Consider the following 26,828-nt stretch of genomic DNA (forward strand, 5'->3'; position numbering starts at 1 on the left):
TGTGTGGATTGGTCCTTAAGTCGAGGCTGGCTCCACTTAGGTAAATGCGGGTCTCTTCTGGAGTCAGGGACCGAAGACATTTAGATACATTTTCTTTTAATTTTTTTTTTGTTTATTTATTTTTGAGAGATAGAGCACGAGCAGAGGAGGGGCAGAGAGAGAGGGAGACACAGAATCTAATGCAGGTTCCAGGCTCTGAGCTGTCAGCACAGAGCCGGACACGGGGCTTGAACTCACGGACCACGAGATCGGGACCTGAGCCGAAGTTGGACGCTCAACCGACTGAGCCACTCAGGCGCCCCTAGATACATTTTCAAGTAAATCCCTCATTCACCAAAACCATGTCGCTTGCTCTTTAAAAGGCAGGTGCCAATCACTTGCGCATTTGAAGCAAAAAGCTTCATCCATGATTACCATAAATGGAAAAACTTCCATTTGCCACAAAGAGAAAGAAACAAGCAGGAAGAGACGATTACAATGAAAAAGCAAAAAAAAAAAGTATTTACCTTTTAACTGGATACTGTTGCCAGCCCAATTTTTGGAGCCAGAGGCCGGCTTCTCTGTTAAGAAAAAAAAAAAGAGTAATGGGTCATAGCCAATAAACACCAGAGTGAGTTCAAAAAAATAAATATAAAGGGGGAAAAAAAGAGTAATGGGGTGCCTGGCTGGGTCAGTTGGTGGAACGTGGGGCTCTTGATCTCCCCGTGGTGAGTTCGACCTCCACGCTGGGTGTAGAGATCACTTAAATAAATAAGCTTAAAAAAAAAAAAAGTGTAACAAAGGGTTAGGCGTTAAAGATCTTCTAGCGCCCAGCTTAAGCCTCTCTCCTCGACGGGAATCAGGAGCACTGGAAAAGAAAGGACTTTCTCGCTGTGTCATTCGAGGTTATTTAAAGCTCTGTGTGGCGTGTCCCGTGGAGCGGTTTCTCCGCCTGAGTCTGGTAGGCAGCCCTCGTTTCAGAAAACGCTGTGTTGTTTCCCTGACGCCTCATAATTCCACGGAGGAGGCTGTTACCGTTGTCTTTTGATTTGAGGAGGAAACGTGGGCTCAGAGAGGTGAAGCCCAAGGCCACGCAGCTGCCCCCCCCTCCCCCCAAGTGCTCTCTGGATCGCTCTGAATTTTCCTTGTACTGATGGCCGCTGGCCCTTCTCCCTGCAGGTAGCTGTGAGGGTGGGACCCTGTTCTTGAACCATTGCGGCTTCTGTCTGGTGGGCAAGTGGCTCTGGCTGTTCTTCCGCCTCAGGGTCAGCATGGGCCGTGGGGCTCTTCTGCAGGAAACTTTAATAAGAGTCCCGGGGGACACCCCTGGGGTTCATGGTCCCCCATCCCCCTCCTCCCCAGAGGAAACTTGTGCCAGTGCGGGCGTCCCCGGAGTGTCCACCCGTCAGTGGCCGTGGAGGATGCATTTGGGGCAGCCGTGGTGACCGTGTGGGACAGTGACTTGCACACCACAGAGAAGCCGACGGATGCCTACGGGGACCTAGATTTCCTGGGCGCCGGCCGCAAGGCCAGCAATGTGAGGCTTGCCTGTCTGGGCGGGGCTGGGGTCCGGGAGCGGAAGCTGCATGCCTCGGGGGTTCTCAGAGTTAGAGTCTGGGGGTGCCGCAGCTGAACGCTGTGTCTCCCCATTTCCCATCCCTGTCTTCGCTTCTCCCTGGATCTCTCTCCCTCCACCCCTGTCTGTCTTTTCTAAATCATCCTCCCTCTCTCTGGGTCTCTGTCCCTTTCTCTGTTTCTGTGCCTTTCTCTCTGGGTTTCTGTCCCCTCCTCTGTCTCTGCCCCTTTCCCCGTGTCCCCTCCTCCTGTGTGTCCGCAGTTCCTCCGGCTCTCTGACCGCACGGATCCAGCTACAGTTTACAATCTGGTCACGCGCACGTGGGGCTTCCGGGCCCCGAACCTGGTGGTGTCAGTGTTGGGGGGGTCAAGGGGCCGCGTCCTCCAGACCTGGCTGCAGGACCTGCTGCGACGCGGGCTGGTGCGGGCTGCCCAGAGCACAGGTGACTGAGGCTGGGTGGCCGCTGCCCATCCCCCCCGCATCGCTGGCATGCGGTCTCCCCGCGGCTCTGCATGGGTTTTTGTCTCACTCTCTCTGTCTCTCCACACCTGTGTCTCTGGACCTCACCATCACTCTCTGTGTCTCCCTGTAGGGGCCTGGATTGTCACCGGGGGGCTGCACAGGGGCATTGGCCGGCACGTTGGTGTGGCTGTTCGAGACCACCAGACAGCCAGCACTGGGGGCACCAAGGTGGTGGCCATGGGCGTGGCCCCCTGGGGTGTGGTTCGGAATAGAGAGCTCCTCACCAACCCCAAGGTGGGACCCAGAGTCTTGGAAGAGGAGGGGGCTGGGAATCCTGGGTCTGAGGGAGGAGGGGCTGGTGTCTGTCCTCCTGGTCCTGATGGGAGAAACGCTCTTGTCTGGCCCCTCGCCCCCCGCCACCCCACCCCTCCCTCCCACCCCCGCACCCCACCCCCAGGGCTCATTCCCTGCGAGGTATCCGTGGCGCGGTGAGCCGGACGACGGGGTCCAATTTCCGCTCGATTACAACTACTCGGCCTTCTTTTTGGTGGATGACGGCACCCATGGCCGCCTGGGCGGGGAGAACCGCTTCCGCTTGCGCTTCGAGTCCTATGTCGCCCAGCAGAAGACGGGCGTGGGAGGTGAGTGGCTGTTTCCACTCGGGACAGCGGCCCGAGGCTCCCGATCCCAGTGGTCCAGTCTCGTTGAGGTTTGGGGATTGAGGGGCCGAGGAATTACCTCTGGTCAAGCGTCTTGTCCCATTATTTGCTCTGTTTTGAAAAATCTTTATCTCGAAATGTAAGCTACACAAGAGTGGATAGCTCGGGGGAGGTTTTACACTGACCCCGCATGGGCAGCCCACACCCAGATCAAGAAATTACTGGCCCCCAGAAGCCTTCTCCCTCCTCCACCCGAGGGTCACCCCGGTCCTGCCCTTAGGGCATGGAATGGTTCTGACCCTGTTTATGCTTCCTGTGAATAGATTCCACCATCTGTACGTTTTGGAGTCTGGCTTGTGATAATATTATTTCTGTGAGATTCATCCATATCATTGCAGGAGTTGTAGTCTGTAAATAACCCATGGGTCAAAGAAGCCAGGAAATATTTTCAACTGCATGATAAAAAACATATCACATATCACCACTTTGGGGATGCAGCTAAAGCAGTATCTAGAGGGAAATTTGTAGCTTTAAATGCATAAATCGAAAAAAGAAGAGGGGCACCTGGATGGCTCAGTTGGTTAAGCATCCAACTCTTGGTTTCAGCTCAGGTCATGATCTCATGGTTTGTGGGTTCGGGCCCCACATTGGGCTCTGTGCTGATGGCACAGAGCTTGCTTGGGATTCTGTCTCCCTCTCTCTGCTCCCCTGCTTGCTCTCTCTCTCTCTCTCTCTCTCAAAAATAAATAAACATTAAAAAAGTTTTTTTTAAAAAAAGAAGAAACACTGAATATCAAGAGTTTAAGGATCCAATTGAGAAAAACAAACACACAAAACTTAGAGGGGCCCCGGCTGGCTCAGTCAGTAGAACCTTGGGCTCCTGATTTCCAGGTTGTGAGTTTGAACCCCACGTTGGGTGTAGAGATTACTTAAAAGTAAAATCTTTCAAAAAAATTAAATGAACAAACCCCTAGAACCAGAATAGCAAATCAAACCTGGGAAAAATAGAAGCAAGGAAATAATAAAGACAAGGGCGGAAATCAATAAAATAGGGAAAGGGACACCTGGGCGGCTCACTCAGTTACCTGTGGGACTCTTGATTTTGGCTCAGGTCACGATCTTATGGTTTGTGAGATGGAGCCCCGCGTCAGTCTCGCATTGACAGTGCACAGCTTGCTTGGGATTCTCTCTCCTTCTCTCTCTCTGCCTCTCCCCTGCATTTGCACCATCTGTAAATAAATAAATAAGTAAATAAATAAATAAGTAAATAAATAAATAAAATAGGAACAAATGTGCAGTGGAGAAAATCAACTAAACCAAAAGCTGTTTCTTTGTAAACATTTTTTCTCTTTTTAAAAGTATCCACGGAATGCCTGGCTGGCTCAGTTGGTGGAGCAGAAGGCTCTTGATCTCCGGGTTGTGGCCTCCAGCCCCATGTTGGGCGTAGAGATTACTTAAGAACAAAATTAATCTTTTTTTTTTTAATGTTTATTTTTGAGAGAGAGAGAGACAGAGCATGAGAGGGGAGGGGCAGAGAGAGAGGGAGACACAGAATCGGAGGCAGGCTCCAGGCTCTGAGCTGTCAGCACAGAACCTGACGCGGGGCTGGAACCCATGACCCGCGAGATCATGACATGAGCCGAAGTCTGAGGCTTAACTGACTGAGCCACCCAGGCGCCCCAATTTATCTTTTTTTTTTTTTAACTTCTCTCTCAAAATAAATAAATAAACATTAAAAAAAGAAATAATTTCTTAAAACAATATTTATTTGAGTGGAGTTTCCAGTTTTCTGAGAGTATAAACCATGTTTTCTTCCAATAGATCCCTTTGTCTTTTCCAGCTCGAAAAAATACGAGTTTGTACTACAGTTTTTCTTTCTTGCGTTATTACATTGGCTCAATACTCATGTATGAGTGTGAATAGGAGTAATGTTGTCTTGTTCGTTATTTTAATGGGAATAGAGTTAGTAGAAAACTATCCGAGATGATTTTGCTGTTGGGCTTTGGGAAAGGTCTTTATTGTATTTAGGTAGTCCTTTCTTGGGCACCTGGGTGGCTCAGTCGGTCGAGTGTACAACTTCCGCTCAGGTCATGATCTCAAGGTTTGTGAGCTTGAGCCCCGCACGGAGCTCACGGCTGTCAGCTCGGAGCCTATTTTGGATCCTCCCTCTCTGTGCACCTCCCCCGCTTATGCTCTCTCTCAAAAATAAATAAAAACATTTAGATAGTCCTCTCTTTCTTTTCTTTTTCTTTTATTTTTTTTTAACGTTTATTTGTTGTTGAGAGACAGAGAGACACAAAACGTGAGCAGGGGAGGGGTAGAGAGAGGGGGAGACATAGAATCTGAAGTAGGCTCCAGGCTCTGAGCTGTCAGCACAGAGCCCAACGCGGGGCTCGAACTCACAAAACTGTGAGGTCATGACCTGAGCCAAAGTTGGATGCTTAATCGACTGAGCCATCCAGACGCCCCTAAAGATTTTATTTTTAAGTAATGTCTACACTCAACATGGGGGTCAAACTCAGAACCCTGAGATCAAGAGCCTCTTGCTCTACTGACTGAGCCAACCAGGTGTCCCTATATAGGCCTTTCTGCTCCTTATTTCCTTCGTCTTTTGTTTGAACTTCATCCTTTCCTGGCTCCTGGGCCATTAACCAATTATAGGAGTGACTCATACCATAAATACCTGCCTCAGTCAGGAGTCCAGGAGTCCAGGCCACCAGCCCCTACTCCCCTGGCAAGCCGAAATTGACTGCCCCTCCCAACGTGCTCAAAGATATGACAATTCCCGTGAGCCTCAGGACACAGGATTACACAGAAGCCATGTTTGTCCCGGGGACTCATGGGAAACGTGGTTCTTTCCCATCCCTGGCAAAGGCTGATAGGAGTTGACCAAGCTTCCGGCTTTCTCTCTCCTCAGGGACTGGAATTGACATCCCTGTCCTCCTCCTCCTGATCGATGGTGATGAGAAGATGCTAGAGGTATAGGGGCCCGTGGGGGCCCTGGGAGCCTCAGTCGGTTGAGCAGCCGACTCTTGATTTTGGCTCAGGTCACAATCTCACGGTCATGAGATCGAGCCCTGCATCAGGCTCTGTGCTGAGCATTGGAGCCTACTTGAGATTCTTCCTCTCTCTCTCTCTCTCTCTCTGGCTTGCACTCTCTTGCTCTAAATCAATAAATCAATAATACAGGTGTGGGGGCCCAGACACCTGGGTCTAAGTGGGGGCCCTGACTCCTGGCTCCTGAGACTTGGGGGGGGGAGGAGGCTGGGGATCTGGACTCTGGGTGGGGCGAACACCTGCCTTCCCACACCTGACTGCCCCCCTTTGTCTATCCTGTAGCGGATAGAGAATGCCACCCAGGCTCAGCTCCCCTGCCTGCTGGTGGCTGGGTCTGGGGGAGCTGCAGACTGCCTGGCGGAGATTCTGGAAGACACTCTGGCTCCAGGGAGAGGGGGGAGCAGGCCAGCTGAAGTCCAAGATCGGATTAGGCGTTTCTTCCCCAAAGGGGACCCTGAGGTCCTGCAGGCCCAGGTATGATACTGGGGGTCCAACTCTGGATCCTGAGATGGGAGGGAGCTCCTGGGTCTTAAGAAATGAGAATGCTGAGGACTTGGAGCCCTGGATTTCAGGGAAGAGGGGAATGGAGGCCCAGACTCATGGATTTGGGGAGGAGAGGCCTGGGGGCCCAGCCTCCCAGGTTCTGGGGGGTGAAGGGTGCTGGCACCTAGACTACCAGGCCCTGGAGGGGAACGGTCTCCTGTGACCGTGGACAGGGCCCAGGTGGAGTTGGGCTGGGAGTTACAGAAGGTGGTATTCCGCAGGTGGAGAGGATCATGACCCGGAAGGAGCTGCTGACAGTCTATTCATCTGAGGATGGCCCTGAGGAATTTGAGACCATTGTTTTGAGGGCCCTTGTCAAAGGTGAGCCTTGGACCCCCAAACTCTTCCCTTCTCTCCGCTCGACTTTGGACCCCTTTCCCGCCCGGGGCACTTTATCCATGTCTCTAATCTACATTGGGCTCCTTTTGATCTCTGTCCTTTTATTATTCCCCTTGGCCGTGTTTCTTGGGGCTTTGCCTGGGGTCATTTGGACAGTTTTCCCAAGAGACTTTCGTTATGTGCCAACATTGGTTTCTTTCTGTTGGATCCACGAGTGCCCGCGTCCAGCTATCTTTCATCCGTCCAACCATCCGTCCATCCGCCCATCCATTCTCCCACTCTCCTTTTCTTCCTGTCCTACGTGGCTCCTCTGTTTCAAGCAGCGAGGGGTAGGGGAGTCAGAGAGGAACCAGAACGCTGCTTCCTGCTGAGAAATTCCCAGTATTTCACTATTAGAATGAATGGCGAAAACCGAGGGTAGGAGCATAATGGCTACCTGGTAGAGGCTGGGCTGGGGATCATTTATTCACTCAGCAAACACCACCTTAGGGTCCAGAGATCAAAGCAGATCCATTTCCTGCTCTCAAGGACCCCAGATCCTACGAGGGTTGTCCCGACACAACCTTAAGTAAAATTTAAGACCCAAGCGTAGGGGAGGAACCACTGTCAGTAAAGAGACAGGAGGAGGTATTTAAGCGGGCCTTTCATAGAATCTGGACTTAGTAAGATGAGGAAGTGGGATAAATAAATGGTAAGGAGTAGGGGCGACTGGGTGGCTCAGTCGGTTGAGCGTCTGACTTCTGCTCAGGTTACGATCCCGCGGCTTGTGAGTTCGAGTCCCACGTCGGGCTCTCTGCTGTCCACGCAGAGCCTGCTTCGGGTCCTCTGTTCCTCTCTTGCCCTGCCCCTCCCCAGCTTGTGCTCTCTCAAAAAGAAACATTAAAAAAAAAAATGGTAGAGTGGGGAGGGTCGCTTTTGGTGTCAGAAATGTTATCGGGGAAACACTCCCATAGATAAAAACTCCCGAGAGCATAGTGTCAATTTATAATTCGTTCTCAGCACCAGGCCCCCACCCCAGGTGTATCTGTCATGTTCTGGGATGTGACAGAAAGAGCAGTTACTCTTTAAAAAAAAAAAAATATTTTTGAGAGAGAGAGAGGAGCAGAGAGAGAGGGAGACAGAATCCCAAGCAAGCTCTGCACGGTCAGGGGTGAGCTCGATGCAGGGCTCGTCACAAACCCTGAGATCATGACCTGAGCTGAAATCAAGAGTCGGATGCTTAACCAACACGAGCAGTTACTTTTGACTTTGGAGTCAGATAAAGCTGAGTTGGAATACCAGTTTGGCCCCTGCCTTTCTGTGTGACCTTGAGAAAGAGACTACCCTCCTCTGAGCCTCAGTTTCTCTCTCTCTGAAAAATGGAGAGAATACCTTGCAGGAGTGTTGTGAGCCCCAGGGACAGCTCATGAACAATGCCTGGTTCCCACGGGCGAGCCAATAAATGGGAGCTCTTCTTCTCCTTCTTCTTTTAATTTTTTTAATGTTTATTTATTTTTGAGAGAGAGACATAGTGCGAGTGGGGGAGGGGCAAAGAGAGAGACACAGAATCCAAAGCAGGCTCCAGGCTCTGATCTCTTAGCACAGAGCCGGAGGTGGGGCTCGAACTCACAGCCGGGAGATCGTGACCTGAGCCAAAGTCGGAAGCTTAACCGCCTGAGCCCCCGGGGGGCCCCTACATGGGAGCTCTTCTTAATATAATTCCATTTCTCGTAGGGACACATTCTTTTTTTTTTTTTTATTTTTTTTAATGTTTATTTTTGAGACGGAGACAGAGCGTGAGTGGGGGAGGGTCAGAGAGAGAGGGAGACACAGAATCCGAAACAGGCTCCGGGCTCTGAGCTGTCAGCACAGAGCCCGACGCGGGGCTCGGACCCACGAACTCTGAGGTCATGGCCTGAGCCGAAGTCGGACGCTTAACCGACTGAGCCACCCAGGCGCCCCTCGTGGGGACACATTCTTACATGGAGAATGGCAATCAGCGAGCAAATCTGATTCACTTCACAGAAGTTGACTCCCAGCCTCCTGGGAGAAAAGAGAGCGGCTCTGTACAAGAGGTGCTTTGCCGGGGACAGTGTTGACAGTGTTGGCTGAAGGGGTGCAAGTGATCCCCCTCTGCTGGGGAAATTGGAGATGGCCGGGCGGACTGGGTCATAGCAGATGGATGGGGTTTCAGCGGGTGTGGAAGGAAGCATGTTCCTTAAAGAGCGTGGGATGAGCCTGGGCTGAGCAGTTAGCATACATTTTGCCCGTGATCCTCCATTCTTGCCCGCAGGGGGTGGGGTGGGGCTAGGGCCAGAGGGTCAGGGGGCTAGAGAGGTGGGGCTTGGGGATGTGAACGGAAGGGGGGGCAGGCACAGCGAATCGGGGTGGGAGGGGGTCTGCTTCATCCACTGGGTGGACAAAGGGGGGGCCCTCCCTGAGATGCCGGACCCAGGGAAGGTCGGTTCTGGGGAAAGACGCTGAGCTCCACAGGGGGTCATGATGAACCTGAAGGGCTGTGGGTGGGGGGAGGTCCAGGTGATCGCTGGGGAGACGTGATTAGGCAGAATATAAAGCGAGATATTACAAATCTTTTTTTTTTTTTTTTCCTTCTCTGGAAACTGTGAGGAAAGTAGGGGAGGTTTATTTATTTTTAATTCAAAAATTTTAACTGTATTTATTTTGAGAGAGCGCGCGAGCGAGCAGGGAAGGAGTAGAGGGGGGAGGAGAGAGAGGATCCCAAGCAGGCTCTGAGCGGTCAGCGGTGAGCCAGAGGCAGGGCTGGAACTCACAAACTGTGAGATCATGACCTGAGCCGAAGTCAGGGGCTTAACCGACTGAGCCACCCAGGCGTCCCCAAAGCGGGGAACCATCGTCATTCCCATTTTATAGATGAGGAAACTGAGGCTCCCAAGGTCCAGTGGCTTTCCTGAGGAGACACTCAGTTGGTGCCGGCAGAGCTGGGATCGGATCCCAGGTCCGCCTGCTTCGGCCCCCCCCCACTAGATTACACCCCCTCCTTCCGCCATACCCACTTTGGGAACCACCAAAATGTGATGAAAGTCCCTCCTTTGTTTTGGAAATCGACGTGGAGCAAGCGGAGGGAGAAGGAAAAACGGACTCCGTGGCACAGGGGCTCTGAGGCCCAGCCGTGTCTACACTTGCCCGACTTCTTGGCCCCACCGGCTGCCTCACCTTTCAGGCTCTCGTTGACCGCATCTGTTTGGATCCATGAATTGTTGGATCCAAGTTTTGCTCTTCCTCGTCCCCCACCCCCACCCCAGTGATCTCCAGGGTCTCCCAGAGCCCTTTTCATGTTTGGATATTTTTTCCAATCTCCTTTTCTGCTAACTCAGTTTTCTTCTCTGTCTTCTCACAAATACCCTTAAGTTTCAGGAAATCAGAGTGACTCACTTTTGCCATCACATCCTGTGTTTTCCTGCACCCGGACCTTTGCTTGGGCTGCTCCCTGCTGCCTTGAAGTTTCTTTCCTCATCTTAGACGCACACCTCCGAATCCTGCCTGTCTTTCAAAAGCCCTACCTCAGTGCCCTTCCTCTAGGAGGCCCCCTTGGATCCCCCTCACACCTCCGCGAGCGTAGCCTCCCCCCGCCCCCCCCCCATTCCCTTTGAGGGTAGTTTTGTGGTTCCTGGACACATGTCTCTGGAATGATCTCCTTCAAGGCAGAGGCTGTATGGGGTTTCTCTCTCTATCCCGCCCACTGCCTGGTCCATAACCTACCTCAATAAATGTTAAATGGATAAATGATTTCCTTTCCTTCTTCTTGAGGACTCTAGACCACTGGTCTGCGCATGACCTCATGCTTGCAATAGCCTGACTTCTTAAAGACCCCAGGCTGTACCCGACAACATCCCCTTTTTATGGGGTTTAAATGTCAGGTATCCCCCACAGAAGCAAAACAGACATTCATCTGAAGTTCCCCCCCCCCCCATTTCTTGCCCCCTCCCTCTTTCAGCCTGTGGGAGCTCTGAAGCTTCAGCTTACCTGGACGAATTGCGTTTGGCTGTGGCTTGGAACCGCGTGGACATTGCCCAGAGTGAACTCTTCCGAGGGGACATAGAATGGCGGGTGAGGGGGCGGAGCGGGGGGGGGGGGGGGGGGGTGGTGGCGGCGGCTGTGGATCCTGACAAGGAGGATGCACTCTCCTCCCTCCCTGACTTCTTCCACATCTGACTCGCCCTTGCATTATGGCCTGTCCAGGCTTCTCTTAATTGTCCATCTGTTCCCGTCTTGTTTCCACTATCCCCATCCATCCATCCACCCACCACCCACCCACCCACCCACCTACCCATCCGTGGTGCACTCTTGGCTCTGTACCCCATCTCTTGTCCTTAACGTCTGCCCTCCGCGGGCCTTCTGTCTTCTGTGCTCTTCTCTTACCCCATCAATCCTCGCCCTGCCAGTCCTTCCACCTGGAAGCCTCCCTCATGGACGCCCTCCTGAACGACCGGCCCGAGTTCGTGCGCTTGCTCATCTCCCACGGCCTTAGCGTGGGCCACTTCCTGACCCCGACGCGCCTGACCCAGCTTTACAGCGCCGCGCCCGCCAACTCGCTCATCCGCAGCCTTCTGGAGCAGGCGTCCCACGGCGCAGGCTCCAAAACCCCAGCCCTTACACCCTCTGGGGAGCCCCGACCCCCTGACGTGGGGCAGGTGCTGCGGCTGCTGCTGGGGGAGACGTGCGCGCCGAGGTACAGCGCCGGGGGCGTCGTGGATCCCCACCCCGGCCAAGGCTGCCCGGAGAGCGTAAGGACCGAGCGAGGCCAGGCTGCGCGGGGAGGAGGTGCCGAAGGACCTGGGGGCGGGGCCGGGGAGGGGTGTGCGCCTGGACGGGGGTGGAGCTGATGGCTGGGGGCGGGGTCAGGGAGGGCCAGTCCTCACCACGCCTCCCTCGCCTGCAGAAGTGCCTGCTGAAGGACAAGGCCCCGTCGGAACTCACGCTGGACGCCGTCCTCGGGCAGGCCCCCTGGAGTGACCTGCTCCTCTGGGCGCTGCTCCTGAACAGGGCTCAGATGGCCCTGTACTTCTGGGAGATGGTGAGTGCTGACGTGATCTCCGATTCTACTTTTCTCTGTGTCCCGCCCTGTCCTTTATTTCTACTGGACCCCAGTGCCTGGCCCCTGATGTCACCCCCACCCCCACCCCCGTTCGCCATTCCTGATAGATGCCGCCATCCCCTGCTTCTCCACCCGCCCCACCCCCAATATCACGCCTTTCTCCTGACTTGTTTCCACCAGCAATATATATTGGGCGGTTTCCCTTGTCCATACACGGGACTCCGCCTCATTCTCTCGGAATGGTTACCTCCAAGGGGAAGTTAGAAGGTTATCTGGTAGCCGAGGGGGAGTCTTTTTTAAACATAGTTACACCTGGAAAATCGAGATGCATCGTGGTAGTGGCCATGTCGAAGGGGACAAAACCCGAGGCAAGGACACCAGCTAAGAAGGTAAATCTGGAGGCCTCCAGGCAGCCAAGATGAGGGCCTGGACTAAAACAGGTGCGATGGAGGTGTTGGGACCCATTTGAGAAGCTTGAGAAGTTTTTAAAAAGAAAGAAAGAAAGAAAAAAAGAGTCATAGGGTTTGAGTAGGATCTAAGATTGAGCCTATTTTTATAGCACAGAAATATCTTAACAGGACTTCTTCAGCCTTGGGTTGTTTTCAGCCCATGAGGCCATGGCTTAAATATAGAATTAAAAAAATATATATGTTTTTTAATGTTTGTGTTTGAGAGAGAAACAGCACAAGCAGGGGAGGGGCAGAGAGAGGGAGAGAGAGGGAGACACAGAATCCGAAGCAGGCTCCAGGCCCTGAGCTGACAGCGCAGAGCCCGAGGCAGGGCTTGAACCCACCACCGGTGAGATCATGACCTGAGCCAAAGTCAGACACTTAGCCGACTGAGCTACCCAGGGGTCCCCCCCCCATTTTTAATATTTATTTTTGAGAGAGAGCACAAGTGGGGGGCAGAGAGGGGCAGAGAGAGAGAGAGAGAGAGAGAGAGAGAGAATCGGAAGCAGGCTCCAGGCTCTGAGCTGTCAGCACAGAGCCTGACTCAGGGCTCAGACTCACAAACCATGAGATCATGACTTGAGCTGAAGTCGGACGCTCAACCGACTGAGCCACCCAGGGGCCCTTAGATTTCTTTTTTCATTGAGATCAAATTCATCTAATATAAAATTCACCATTGGAACCACTTAAAACTGCATAATTCAGTAGCCTTTAGTAGGCTCGCAGTGTTGGTTCAACCTCTAGTTCCAGGACGGTTTCATCATCCCAGAAGGAAACCCCAAACCCATTTAACACTCGCTCCCCATTCCCTCCTCCCCCAGCCCCTGGCAATGACTAATCTGCTCCCGGTCTCTATGGACCTGCCCATTCTGGATACTTTATAGAAATGGAATCATCTCAGATGTGGCTTTTTTGCACTTGACTTCTTACGCTTAGTATAGCGTTTTTGTGGGTCATCCCGGCTTGTAGGTATAGGCGTGCTTCCTTCTATTTTGCATCTGAATAATATGCCCTTGTATGGATACGCCGCGTTTTGTTTATCCAGTCATCTCTTGCTGGTCGCATGGGTTGTTTTGACTTTTTTGGCTATTGTGAATAATAGTGCTGTGAACACTGGTGTGGAAATACCTGCTCGGGTCCCTCCTTCCCGTTGTTTTGCGTATATACTGAGGACTCCAATTGCTGGATCATATAGTAATTCTGGGTTAAATTTTTTGAGGCACTGCCGTTCTATTTTCCACAGTGGCCGCACCATTTTACATTCCCTCCAGCAGTGTGCAGGGGTTCCAATTTCTCCACATCTCCACCACCCCTGTTATTTTCTGTTTGTTTGTTTGTTTGTTTGTTTGTGTGTTTTTTATAATTGCCATCCTAATGTGGTTTCGATTTGTGTTTCCTTAATGATTAATGACACGGAGCATCTTTTCATGGGCTTATTGACCATCCGTTTACCCTTGGAGAAATGTCTATTCAAGTTGGTTTGTTTATCTTGTTGTTGTTGTTGAATTGTACGAGTTCTTTATATGCTCTGGATATCAATCCCGTATCAGGCATATGACTTGCAGATATTTTCTCTCTTGCTGTGGGTTGCCTTTTCATTCTGTTGACAGTGTTCTTTGATTCACAAAAGTTTTAAGTTTTGACCAAGTCCAACTTGTCTGTCTTTTTTCTTTGTTTTTGCTTTTGGTGTCATATCTAAGTAACTATCGCTAAATCCAAGCTCACGAAGTTTTATCCCTGTGTTATCTTCGGAGGGTTTTATGGTTTTGTAATTATATGAACTATAACTGTTTAATCCTACACGTTAGTCTTACTGAGATTCCCCATGTGTGATCAGTCACTTCTCCTTTGCTGATCTTACGAGTCTCTGGTTTTGGCTTTTGACAATTTGATTAAAATGTTTTTCAGCGTGAACCTCTTTGAATTTATCCTACTTCGAGTTCCTTGCTCTTGCACGTACAGATTCATGTCTTTCATCAAAATTTGGGGAGTTTTACTCCATTATATCTTGAAATATTCTTTCTAGGGGCGCCTGGGTGGCACAGTCGGTTGGCGTCCGACTTCAGCCAGGTCATGATCTCGCGGTCCGTGAGTTCGAGCCCCGCGTCGGGCTCTGGGCTGATGGCTCAGAGCCTGGAGCCTGTTTCCGATTCTGTGTCTCCCTCTCTCTCTGCCCCTTCCCCGTTCATGCTCTGTCTCTCTCTGTCCCAAAAATAAATAAACGTTGAAAAAAAAAATTAAAAAAAAAAAAAAAAAAAGAAATATTCTTTCTAGCCATTTCTCACGGTCCTCTCCCTTTGGGACTCCTATTATACATATATTGGTGTGGTTGATAGTGTCCCACAGGTCTTTTAGGTTCTGTTTATTTGTCTTCATTCTTGTTTCTCTCTGCACCCCAAACCGGATCGTCTCAACTGATCTGTCTTCAAGCTCATGCATTCTTTCTTCTGTCTCCTCAAAGCTGCTGTTGAGCCCTTCTAGTGAATTTTTCATTTCAGTTACTGCACTTTCTAGCTCCAGAATTATTACGTTTGTTTTTGTTTTTTGTTTTCTGGTAATTTCTGTCTTTTTATTCCTATTCTCTAGTAAGACATCCTTCTCCTGGCTTTCTGGAGTTTTTGTCCATGATTTCCTTTAGCTCTTTGAGCACATTTCAGGCAATTAATTTAAAGCCTTTGTCTAGTAAGTCTGGTGTCTTAGCTCCTGCAGGGACGGTTTCTGTTTCTTTTTTTCCCCTGATACTGTGCCATACTTTCTTGTTTCTTTGCCTGCCTCATCGTTTTGTTTTGTTTTAACTGGGCATTTTGAATAATATAGTGTGGCCGCTCTGGAAGTCAGCTCACCCCCTTCCTTCAGGGTGCGTCGTGGTTTGTTGTGTTGACGGTGGTGGTGTTTGTTCAGTGACTTTTCTAAGCTCTTTTGTAAAGTCTTTATTCTTTGTCATGTGTGGCCCCTGAAGGCCCTGTTCTGTTAGGTTAGTGGCCAGCTAGTGACTTGACAGAGAAATCCTTAAACGCCCAGGGCCTGGGAGGGGGGGAGGGGGGAGGGGCCCGACACTCCTGGTTTGCAGATTGGCTCTGTGTCGGAGCTGTCTTTCTTTTTCTTTTAAAAATTTTTAATGTTGGGGCGCCTGGGTGGCGCAGTCGGTTAAGCGTCCGACTTCAGCCAGGTCACGATCTCGCGGTCCGTGAGTTCGAGCCCCGCGTCAGGCTCTGGGCTGATGGCTCAGAGCCTGGAGCCTGCTTCCGATTCTGTGACTCCCTCTCTCTCTGCCCCTCCCCCCTTCATGCTCTGTCTCTCTCTGTCCCAAAAATAAATAAACGTTGAAAAAAATTTTTTTTTTAAAAATAAAAAAAATTAAAAAAAATTTTTTAATGTTTATTTTTGAGAGAGAAAGAAAGAGCACAGAGGAGGGGCAGAGAAAGAGGGAGAGAGAGAGATTCCCAAGCAGGCCCTGCGCCATCGGCACAGAGCCCGATGTGGGGCTCGAACTCACAAACCCCGAGATCGTGACCTGAGCTGAAACCAAGAGTCAGACACTCAACTGGCTGAGCCACGCAGACCCCCCTGGAGCTGTCTTTCGACACTCAGGCAGGCTGTTTGCCATTTTGCCTTAGCCTTCACTTCCTGCTTTTGCTGACACAAAAGGTCAGCAAGAGGTGAAAAGTTAGGGTTTTCTCGAATCTCTTCTGAGCCTGCACCATCTCAGTCATGCATGTAGCCTTCTAGATTCCCTGATACACGTAGGAACTCCTCAAACCCTTATTCCTTCAACTCTCCTCTCTCCCGGCCGCTTCCCTCCCCAGCTGCTGAGTATATTTATCTTTTGTTCGCCCTGTTATTTTTTGCCTCAGGCGGCTGAGGCTAATCTATTTGTCCTTAAATGCTTTCTGATGGGGAAGCCATTTCTGGTTGGGGGAAGCCCCGAGAACCTTGAGACAAACGCAGGCCCTTGAGCTGTTCCTTCAGATAGCCACCAGCTAAATCCACACGCGCACACAACCACAATTATTTAAGGAGAAGATCTGAATCTCCCTCTGGTACCAACAGTTTGCACCAGGAACAGGCCGCCCTTCAGGCGGGGTGTTGACAGTGGTAGTTAAAATGTCACAGCGCTCTTTTGCCCAAACTTGGTGTTTTCTTTCTTCGTTGAACTTTCTCCTATTTGTTGTAAGTTTTATAGTCCGGTCTTGGACTCCGAGAAAGTTGGTTCTGACAGTTTTTGCCAGCTTATCTGTTGCTTTTTGGAGAGGCAGAGTTTTGAAATTCCGTACCCTGCCAGTTTAGGGGACATTTCTTCCAACTGCTGCTTGACCTGTCTGTAACCTCTGAGGTCATTCGAACTCTACCCCAGCCCCGCTCCCTGAACTATCTGACTTTTTTTTTTTTTTTTAAGTTTATTTATTTATTTTGAGAGAGAGCTCGCGTGCACGAACTGAGAGAAACAGGGAGAGAATCCCAAGCGGGCTCCGTGCTGTCAGCACAGAGCCTGATGTGAGGTTTGATCTCACGAAGTGTGAGATCATGACCTGAGCCTAAATCAAGATTCGGATGTTTAACCCACTGAGCCACCCAGGTGCCCCTGAACTTCCTGACTTTTGACATTTTCACCTGGTGCCCAGATTAACCTACAAACATTGCTTCAATCTTGGCCTCTGATGACCCTGGTTAATTTCTCACTTCTGGCTCTGTCCTTTCCCTTGACCACAGGCTTCCCCCCACCACCACCTTCCGTGAGCCTCTCTAAACTCTGACCCCATCTGGGGGTGGCTCAGTCCCTTAAGAATCCGACTTCAGCTCAGGTCATGATCTCATGGTGTGTGAGTTCCGGCCCCGCCTCGGGCTCTGTGCCGACAGCTGAGAGCCCGGAGCCTGCTTCGGATTCTGTGTCTCCCTCTCTCTACCCCTCCCGCGCTTATGCTCTGTCTCTCTGTGTCTCAAAGCTAATAAATAAAACATTGAAAAAGAAAAATAAACTGTGACCCGTATCCATGACCCCTCTCTCTGTCTCTTCAGGGCTCCAACGCCGTGGCCTCGGCTCTCGGGGCCTGTTTGCTGCTCCGCGTGCTGGCACGCCTGGAGTCTGAGGCGGAGGAGGCGGCCCGGAGGAAGGACCTGGCGGCCAAGTTTGAGGGCCTGGGTGTTGGTGCGTCAGGCACGCGTGCGTGGGGGCGGGGACAGGGAGCTGCCTTGAGAGGTGTGCGCACCCCCCCCCCCCCCCACTCCTCCTCGCACAGCCCTGCGCCTTCCCCTTCGGTCCCCTCGTCCTTCCCCGCACACCGCGCCCTCGCTCCTTCTCTTCCCTCATTTATGTCTCCCGCCCCCAGACCTTTTCGGGGAGTGCTACCGCAGCAGCGAGAAACGGGCCGCTCGCCTACTGCTCCGCCGCTGCCCGCTCTGGGGGGATGCCACCTGCCTGCAGCTTGCCATGCAGGCCGACGCCCGTGCCTTCTTTGCCCAGGATGGGGTCCAGGTGAGCCCCTGAGGTGCCGGCATCCTCAACAGTTCCCACCTGGACTTTGGGATGTATGGAGGATAAGCCCCTGCCACTGCGGGCAGCGAATGGACTTGACCGGCCTCCCGCTGGGAGACCACCCACCCTCCAGAAATTCTCAGCCCTCTCCCAGAAGGGCTGCTCTTCCCATAAGAAGCCCCACCCCCTGCCACGGGAAAGCCAACCTTCCCACAGCAAAGCCCACCCTCCTAAAAAGCTCCCTCTGCGATAGGGAAATTCCTGGTGACTTTAGGAAGTCCCCTGTGGCACACAGGAAGTCCTCCCCACTCCCACGGGAAGTCTCACTCCTCCCAAAGGAAGCCCTGCCTCGTCCGCAGGAAGGCCTTCCTGCTTCCTTTGAGAGGTCCTCAGTTCCAGGTCTCAGCAATTAGAATGACCTCTCTGGACAGTTACCTAGTGTTTTGGACAGAGATGAACTCTGGTTTAGGAATCCCACCCTTCCCCCCCGGGAAATCCTCTCCTTTGGGAAGCCCTGCTTGGCTCACGGTCGCTCCCATCCTGACCATCCTGACGTTTTAAAACCTTTCCCAATATCAATCGAAAGCTGAACAGGGGTGGGGCACCTGGCTGCCTCAGTGACTCTTGATCTCAGGCTCAGGGTGGTAAGTTCAAGCCCCAACGTCGGGCATAAAGCTTACTTAGAAAAAAAAAAAAAAAAACAAACAAACACCTGACAGGGGCTCAGAGAGTCCCACCCTCAGTACAGGAAGTCTGCCCACCCCAACCGGAAGTCCTGTCCTCCCCTGTCCGGAAGGATTTGTCTGGCATTTCAAGTAGTTACCCAGAGTCCTTTGCTTTGAATGGTGGTGACACTCGTGAGTTCCAGCTTGGGTCTCTTCCTTAACCTCTCCGTGCCCCATCTGTGCAAAGGGAGAAAATACTAGTCAGTACTTGTTCTCCTGGGGGGGGGGGGAGGGGGGTGGTGAGAGTTCAGTGATCTCATCTATGTAAAATGCTTCACCTGGTATCTAGCATATTGTGTTAATAAATGTTGGTTTTGTAACTCTACCCGTTAAAACCTGGGACAGGTCCTCCTCACCTTTGACCCTCCCCCCCCCCCCCCAAAAGTTACGGCCGCCATATTGGGCGCTTGCTCTGTGCTGCAGCTGTTGCCCAGTTCTTCCCTGGGGTCTTTGGAAAGGGGCTGTGGGGAGATTCAGGCTCTGAACCCTCCTCACACCCCACAGTCTCTGCTGACACAGAAGTGGTGGGGGGAGATGGACAGCACCACTCCCATCTGGGCCCTGGTTCTCGCCTTCTTTTGCCCCCCACTCATCTACACCAACCTCATCACCTTCAGGTCAGTCCCTGGGGTCCGACCGGCAGGAGGGGGGTGGTGCTCAGTTTGCCCTTCCTGCTCACATCTGGCTGCCTCCCCACTTGGTCTGTCCAGTGTTTCCCCTCCCCGTTCGCTCTCTTTCCCTTCCCAAGACTGGGGGCGTGTCTGGGAGGTGAGCTTCCGGGGTGGGGGTGGGGGGGCCCTCTGCAGTGTCTCTGGGGAACGGTTCCTCTGCCCTCTGGCTGTGGCTCGGGGGGGGGGGGGGAGATCCCTTTGGGGTGAGTCTAGGAAAGTTCCTCGCTGTCTCCCTGCCAATGTCTCTGGGTGGAGAAGTTTGGGTCTGCGTCCGGAGAATTCCTCCTCCGCTTGCCCCGTCCCCGTTCCTCACCCTGCGTTTTCCTCCATGCCAGGAAGCCAGAGGAGGAGTCCACACAGAAGGACCTGGCCTTTGGCGTGGATCGGGGCGTCAACGGGGAAGGCCCCGCGGGGTGAGTGGAGCCCCAGCTCCGTGCGAGGGGGGGCCCCCTGGGCAGCTTCAGGAGCCCCAGGCGCTGAGAGCAAAGCCAGAGGGCAGAGGCGGAGCTTCTGGGGGTAATGGCTTCATGAAGCCGTTGACGATACGGAGGAAGTGTCCCAAATGCCACGCTCGGCTTGCGTCAAGCTTTGGTTCTGCCGCGAAGTTTGGAAGCCAGTTTGCCTCATGCCACACGTACTTCCGTCTCCGTGTTGCAAGTGGAATCAGCTGGATTTGGTTCATTCAGGGGATCCTTCGTCGTTTTTTTTGTTTGTTTGCTTTTCTTCTGACTCCAGGGCCATTGCCCTGAAGCTCTGTGCTGTGGTACCCAGGCCTAAGCAAACGGTCTACCAAACTTCTGATGATGCCACAGAGTGGAGGTGCTGAGGGACTTGGCGGTGGGTCAAGCAGACCTGGGTTCAAACCTTGACTTTGACCTTGGAAGTGACTTCACCCCGAGCCCCAGTTTTCTTTACTGTTAAATGAAGGTGTACCCGTGTCAGCTCAGGTTGGGCAGTGCTGCGTAAGAAAACATCCCAGGGGCGCCTGGGTGGCTCAGTTGGTTAAGCGGCTGACTCCGGATTTCGGCTCAGGTCACCATCTCACGGTTCGTGAGATCGAGCCCCGGGTTGGGCTCTGTGCCGACAGCGTGGAGCCTGCTTAGAATTCTCTCTCTCTCTCTCTCTCTCTCTCTCTGTCCCTCCCTCGCGCGCACGCTCGCGTGCATCCTCTCTCTCTCGAAATAAATAAGTAAACTTAAAAAAAAAAAAAAAGAATGTTCCGGTCTTTAAAAGACAAAAAAGAAAACACCCTAAACTCTCAGCGACTGGCCACAACCAACGCTCACTCCTCACGCTCCTTCTCTGCGTTGTCTGTGTCCTGCCTCCAATATGGCTTCCACCTGGGGGGGGCGAGTGAGCAGCTCCCAGCTGGGATGTTGCTGGTCTCAGGGCAGAGGGAAAAGGGAAATGGGGAGCGAGGTACTGGCTCTTAAAGCCGCCACGTGGAAGAGACACGTGTCCCTGGTGCCCGCATTTTACTGGCAAAAAGGAGGCGTATGGTAACTCCTCAGCCCCCGATTCTCCCACTGAGAGGGAAGCAGAATGTTTGGCGCCGAACGGCGAGGCGTGTTACAGTGGGGGCCTCACGGGGATAACGTGTCAAGTGCATCACACCGTCTGGCACACAGTAAGCGCTCAATTAACGGGGATCGTTCATTGCTACTGTGGTTATTAACCCATTTATCACTTATTTCGTTGAACGACGTGTGTAGGCATAAGGGTCTCAACCTCTGGTAACAGAGACACGGAGAAAACGAGGCCCACACTTATATGCATCTTCGTACCCTCCGTCTCTACTTAAAAAAAATTATTTTAATGTTTATTTTTGAGAGAGAGAGAGAGAGAGAGCAGGGGAGGGGCAGAGACAGAAAGGGAGACACAGAATCCGAAGCAGGCTCCGGGCTCTGAGCTGGAGCCCAACGCGGGGCTCGAACTCACCAGCCGTGAGATCATGACTTGAGCTGAAGTCGGACGCCTGACCAACTGAGCCACCCACGCGCCACCCCCCCCTTTTTCTAGTGTTTATTTATTTTTGAGAGAGAGAGAGAGACAGAGTCTGGGGGGGGGGGGTGGCAGGGCAGAGAGAGACAGAGACACAGCCTCTGTCTCTATTTTAGGCAGTTAGGTGAGAAGAGGGAGGGACCCTGGCCCCCAGTATCCCAGAAGAAAAAATGTTTCTGGTAAGTGTTAGAAACATGACCGGCAGTCTCTAAAATCCACTACCTACCTCGAGGAGCAAATTTAAATGTATATATGTAGACACACACATATTTTTCCGAGATAACGCACAACGAATACGAAATATTTGTCAAGATGGAAGAGAAAGCTAAGGAAAAAATTGGGACCGCTGAGGAAAGTCCCCAGTGTCAGGATCAGTAACGATGTGCTCACCCAGTGAGCTCCCGACTTTTGCACCATGGTGATGGTGACAGTGACGGCGACCATAGCTGATGTCCTGGAACACTCGCAGTGGGCAGCCAGGGTGCTAAGTCCTTTTGAAAATCAGTTTCATTCCCTCAACAGCCCTATGCCGTAGAGTCTGTTATTTGAGGATGAAATGACTGAGGGACTAAGCCACTCGCCTCAGCTCATGTGACCGGTAGATGGTGGAGCTGGGATTTGAACCAGCTTCTTGCTCCTGAAGCCGTCCGTGCTCTTAGCCACTGTGGAGAGCCACCTCCATGGAGAGCTTTGTAGAAAGACAGAGTCCCGGGTGCCTCCTCAGGGAGGCTCGGGATGCGCCCAGGAAACTGTGTGGCCCGGCTGTGCCTGATTCAAGATGGCGGACGGCAGGGAGCCTTCTGACCCACCACGCGGTCTTGGGTCCCAGGGCCCCACGGAGAGTGAAATGCCAGATAACAGGTCTCTTTTCCTTTGACCCTAGGGAACTTTCTGTCCTCTCTGCATCTCACTCGCTTTAGCTTTTACAGTTCTTTCCTCTTGTTTTCTTGAGACCAGCTTTTGCTGAGATAAAATTCACATTCAGTCCACCCATTGAAGGGGTTACGATTCAGTGGTTTTTAGTATGTTCACAGAATTGTGCCGTTGTCACCACAATGAACCTGAAAACACTGTCGCTGCCACAAGAAACCCTGTACCCGTTAAGGGTCACTCCTCATTCCTCCCTCCCCCCAGCCCTGGGGGGCCAATAATTGGTTTTCTGTGTCTACGAATTTCCCTATTCCTGACGTTTTGTATAAATGGGGCCATACACTATGTGGTCTTTTATGATTGGCTTCATTAACTTATCATCACGTTTTCAAGATTTATCCATGTTGTAACACGTGTCAGTCAGTGCTCCATCCCTTTATATCGCTAAATAATATTCTGGTGTGTGGTCACACCATATTTTACTTATCCATGGATAAGCAGGTGGACCTTTGGGTTGTTTCCACTCTGGGGCTATTATCTTTCTTCTTGGTTTATATATACACTTTTTTTTTTTTTTTAATGTTCATTTTTGAGAGAGAGAGAGAGACAGACAGCATGACTGGGGAAGGGGCAGAGAGAGAGGGAGACAGAACGTGAAGCAGGCTCCAGGCTCTGAGCTGTCAGCACAGAGCCTGACATGGGGCTCAGACCCATGAACTATGACATCATGACCTGAGCTGAAGTCAGACACTCAACCGACTGAGCCACCCAGGTGCCCCTTCTGCTTGGTTTATAAAAAGAAGACGCCTTTCCAAGCCAATTTAATTTTCCTGTTAGCTTTCTGAGTTTACTATTAATTTGCATTATTCATGTTGGCTTTTTAAAAAATAAAGTTTATTCATTTATTTTTAGAGAGAGGGAGGGAGAGAATCCCAAGCAGGCTCCAAGTTGTCAGCACAGAACCCAATGCTGGGCTTGAACTCACAAACCATGAGATCATGACCTGAGCCGAAATCTAGAGCTGGAAGCTTAACCAACGGAGCCACCCTGACGCTCCTATTTTGGCGTTTTTGATCTGAGGTCGGAATTAAGAGTCAGGCTGAAATTGGGACAGAGGATCAGAACTTGGAGGAGAAGGGTCAGAGACAGGAGTGGACCGAGGAGGTCAGAATCCAGAAGCCAAATACGGCTGTGTGGTCCGAGGTCAGATCCGGAGAACACCGGGCCGGACAGCCTGACGTCAGAATTTGTGGGTCAGAAGTTAATGTTCAGGGACAGCGCTGTCTAACCTGGGGAGCCGAGATCATGGAAGTGAGGGGGGTCAGAGGTCAGGGGCCAAAGTCAGAGAGTCAGAGGCTATGAAGGTGAAGGAAGAGGGAGTCGGCAGTCAGACACGGGTCAGAGGCCAGAGGGTGGAGAAAATCAGAGGTAGGAAGTCAGCAGTCTTGATGGTAGGAGATTTCAGAGGTCAGGGGTTAGATACACGGGTCAGAAGTCAAGGCGATGGCAGGCAGCCGACTTGGTTTCAGGTCCGGCAGGGTTAGAAGTCAGATGGGAAAGGTGAGAGGTCTTGATGATGGGGAAGAGGGGCTCAGAGGTCAGGCTGAGCCCTCCTCCCCCCTCTCCCCTCCACACCCCCTCCCCCCCCCCCCCCCCCCCAGGCTGGCAGAGCCCCCTGAGCAGACCCCCGTGGGGACGCTGACGCGGCCTGGACGCAGGGGCTGCTGTGGGAGGTGCCCCCCACGCCTGCGCCGCTGGCCCCAGTTCTGGGGGGCGCCGGTGACCGCCTTCATGGGCAACGTGGTCAGTTACCTCCTCTTCCTGCTGCTCTTCGCCCACGTGCTGCTCGTCGACTTCCGGCCCGAGCCGCCCGCCGCCCCGGAGCTGCTGCTCTACTTCTGGGCCTTCACCCTTCTCTGCGAGGAGTTCCGCCAGGGCCTGGGCGGCGGCTGGGGCAGCCTGGCCACCGGGGGGCCCGGCCCGGGGCCCCGCCGGGCCCCGCTGCGCCACCGGCTGCACCTCTACCTCGCGGACGCCTGGAACCAGTGCGACCTGGTGGCCCTCACCTGCTTCCTCCTCGGCGTGGGCTGCCGGTGAGTGTCCCCGTGACCTTGGGCCGCGGGCCCTCCCCGCTGGGCTGGAGCCAGCTCCGCTTTTTCTTGAAAAGCAGGCAACCCCTTCTTGCTGCAAGGCACCCACCGCGGAACCGCGGGCCCCCAGCAGTTTGCTCGCTCGCGTGCGGGAATCCGGCTTGAGGGACGTGGGGATCGGGGCAAGAACCGCACTGTGGTTGTTGCTGTTCTAGATCTGCAGGCTCTCGGGCTTTTCTCTAGTCCTCGAACCTGGCCCCACAGCTGCAGCACCAGCTGGTGGACTGGAGTCCTCCCCCCAGACACCCGGCCGGGCGCGGACACCACCCTGGCCTTCTCCCCTCCTCTGTCCTCCGGCACCCCCCCCCCCCCCCACCATCGGGTCTCCTCTCCCTCCCGCCCCCTTGCCCCAGCCTCCTGGACGCCCCTCTTCCCTCCAGTCCATCTCCCGTGGGGCCCGCAAGGGTCTTTCTACTCCCAGAACTGACCTGTGGCTGCCCAGCACCCCTGCACTTGGCACTGGGAGCCCTGGACGGTCCTGGCGCGCCCATCTCTCCCAGCCTGTGCCCCCATTTCTTTCTCTTTTCTTCATCTGGGCTCCGGCCCCTCCAAGCAGCTCACAGTTCCTTCCTCACAGCCACGGGGGCTTTGACCTTGATCCTAAATATTTTCAATCTGTGCAATTACAAAATTGGAATCAGAATTTGACCAGGACAGATGAGTTCTTATCAAGGAAGTGTTTTCCAGTTTCTTCAAACTTCCTCGGTCAGTTTTATATGCAGGGCAGTTAAACTAATTAATTTTCTTTTTCCTTCTTTTCTTTTTCTTTTTTTTTTCTTCTTTCTTTCTTTCTTCTTTTTTTTTTTTTAATGTTTATTTATTTTTGAGAGAGGGAGAGAGAGAGCACGCACAAGCAGGGGAGGGAGACACAGAATCTGAAACGGGCTCCAGGCTCCAAGCTGTCAGCACAGAGCCAGAGGTGAGGCTTGAACTCAGGAACCCTGAGATCATGGCCTGAGCTGAAGTCGAGGCTTCACCGACTGAGCCACCCAAGCACCCCATATTGTTATTTTTATTTTCAGTTTCTGAAATTACTTCAACTTTGTGAATTATTATTTGGGTTAAGTCATACCACAAATATTGGGCTCATCATTTGTGTTATTGTCTGTATCGAATTTTGCCCAAACCTAGGTTCTGGGTTTGTGAATTTTACTTTGTGGCTTTGATTCATTCGTGTCCAGTTTTCCTGGGTCAAATTTTATAGATTCACATTTATATTTAAGTTTTTTAAATTAAAAAAAAATTATTTTAGAGAGAGAGAGAGAGGGGTCAAGTGCAAGAGTGGGGGAGGGGCAGAGAAAGAGAGAATCTTAAGTAGGCTCCTCGCTCAGTGCAGAGCCTGACTGGGGGTTTGATTCCATCACCCTCGTGAGTTCAAGCCCCGCATCGGACTCTCTGCTGTCAGTGTAGTGCCCGCTTCGGATCCTCTGTCCCCTTTTCTTTCTCTGTCCCTCCCCGCCCCCCCAAAAATGTATAAACATTAAAAGAAAAAACACGTTGTCAGGAATTCACCTCAAATATTTCTGTCGCCAAGACTGGGCTGTGTAATGTTAGTTCATTTCTTCCATGGTTTCCAGATCATACTGTGTGGTGCCCAGGGAAAGGGCAGGGGCATGTCAACACATCCTTGGGGACAAATTGTCATGTCTTTGAGTCTCGCTGTTCCCCTTTCTTGAAACACTTTTCCCTCTTCTCCTTGGCCAAGCCAATGCCTCCGCTTCCTTTAGGCCTCAGTTTTGCTGCCTCCGTCTCTGGAAGGCTTCCTTTATCCTTGCCAGACTCCGGGTCCCTCTCGTGTGCCTCCCTCCTGTCCTGAGGTCACCCCAAATGGTGCTCTCAGTATGGCTTGTGCTGTCTTTCTCCTCACACAAGATTATAAACGCGACACCATCTCCCAGCAACTTAAAATGTCTTTGAAATACAGTCTCTTATCAAAGAAATGCAGAAAGTTGTCCTCAGTGAACAGGATTAAACAAAAGAAAGGCACAGAACAGAAACCGACATTATTCTTCAGTCTTTCCGAGAGTCCTCACTCTTCCATCCACGGTCGCCATCAAGAGTTTGGTGCACGTTCTGCCTGGTCTTTCTTTTGTTTTAATGTTGATTTATTTATTTTTGAGAGAGAGGGAGAGGGAGACAGAATCCCAAGCAGGCTCTGTGCTGTCAGCGCAGAGCCCAGTGCGGGGCTCGAACTCACGACCCCTGAGATATGACCTGAGCCGAAATCAAAAGTCTGACGCTTAACCGGCCGAGCCACCCAGGCGCCCCACATTCTGCCTGTTCTTTTTCTGTGCTTTTACGTGGACAGAGACACATACGTTTACACACAAATGACATTATATTTGCGGTATTTTTCGCCAACTTTGTTTTTCCCTCTTCGGTATGTCCTGCCATCCTTTCCATGACTGTGTTTGCAGATACACCTTGGTCTTTGAATATGTGTCATCCGGTTCCAGAAGAAGGGGGTTTCAGCCGCCGTTGGCTACAGATTAGACAAGACCGACTTCTCCTGGCCAGAATGTATTGAATGAATGAGTTCTTTTCATAAGGCAGGGAGACTGAATTTCTAAACTGGAAGAGGTAGAAATCTGGCCGAAAGTCTTGCCACAAAGTCTCTTTCATTTTCTACTCAAGATAACAGGAAGTTCTAATCAGGTATTAGCTGATGAGGTTTCTTTTTTTGTTTTTTTTTTTTTAAATAAAGTCCCCGGGGAGCCTGGGTGGCTCAGTTGGTTAAGCGACCGACTTTGGCTCAGGTCATGATCTCACTGTTCGTGGGTTCGAACCCCACATCAGGCTCTGTGCTGACAGCTCAGGG

General features: G+C 52.0%; 1 protein-coding gene across 4 annotated transcripts in view; it reads left to right on the plus strand.

Annotated features, from left to right (window-relative positions):
• The window catches only part of TRPM4 (transient receptor potential cation channel subfamily M member 4), a 40,322-nt gene that overhangs the window by 4,668 nt on the left and 8,826 nt on the right, over positions 1–26,828 (plus strand). The window contains exons 3-17 of one of the 4 annotated variants that reach the window (XM_086690357.1): positions 1,342–1,516; positions 1,817–1,997; positions 2,148–2,311; positions 2,475–2,658; positions 5,594–5,655; positions 6,016–6,207; positions 6,498–6,597; positions 10,571–10,683; positions 11,019–11,360; positions 11,516–11,650; positions 17,137–17,266; positions 17,448–17,593; positions 18,823–18,935; positions 19,325–19,402; positions 23,522–23,953. In XM_086690357.1, coding sequence (XP_086546483.1) covers positions 1,342–1,516; positions 1,817–1,997; positions 2,148–2,311; positions 2,475–2,658; positions 5,594–5,655; positions 6,016–6,207; positions 6,498–6,597; positions 10,571–10,683; positions 11,019–11,360; positions 11,516–11,650; positions 17,137–17,266; positions 17,448–17,593; positions 18,823–18,935; positions 19,325–19,402; positions 23,522–23,953 — 2,547 coding nt within the window. The remainder of the gene's footprint in view (positions 1–1,341; positions 1,517–1,816; positions 1,998–2,147; positions 2,312–2,474; positions 2,659–5,593; positions 5,656–6,015; positions 6,208–6,497; positions 6,598–10,570; positions 10,684–11,018; positions 11,361–11,515; positions 11,651–17,136; positions 17,267–17,447; positions 17,594–18,822; positions 18,936–19,324; positions 19,403–23,521; positions 23,954–26,828) is intronic. The other 3 variants (XM_086690360.1, XM_086690358.1, XM_086690361.1) reach the window with 3 other exon arrangements.

This window comes from Puma concolor, chromosome E2 (genome assembly GCF_028749965.1).
Source record: "Puma concolor isolate L17-30 chromosome E2, mPumCon1.1.hap2, whole genome shotgun sequence".
Lineage (NCBI taxonomy): Eukaryota > Metazoa > Chordata > Mammalia > Carnivora > Felidae > Puma > Puma concolor.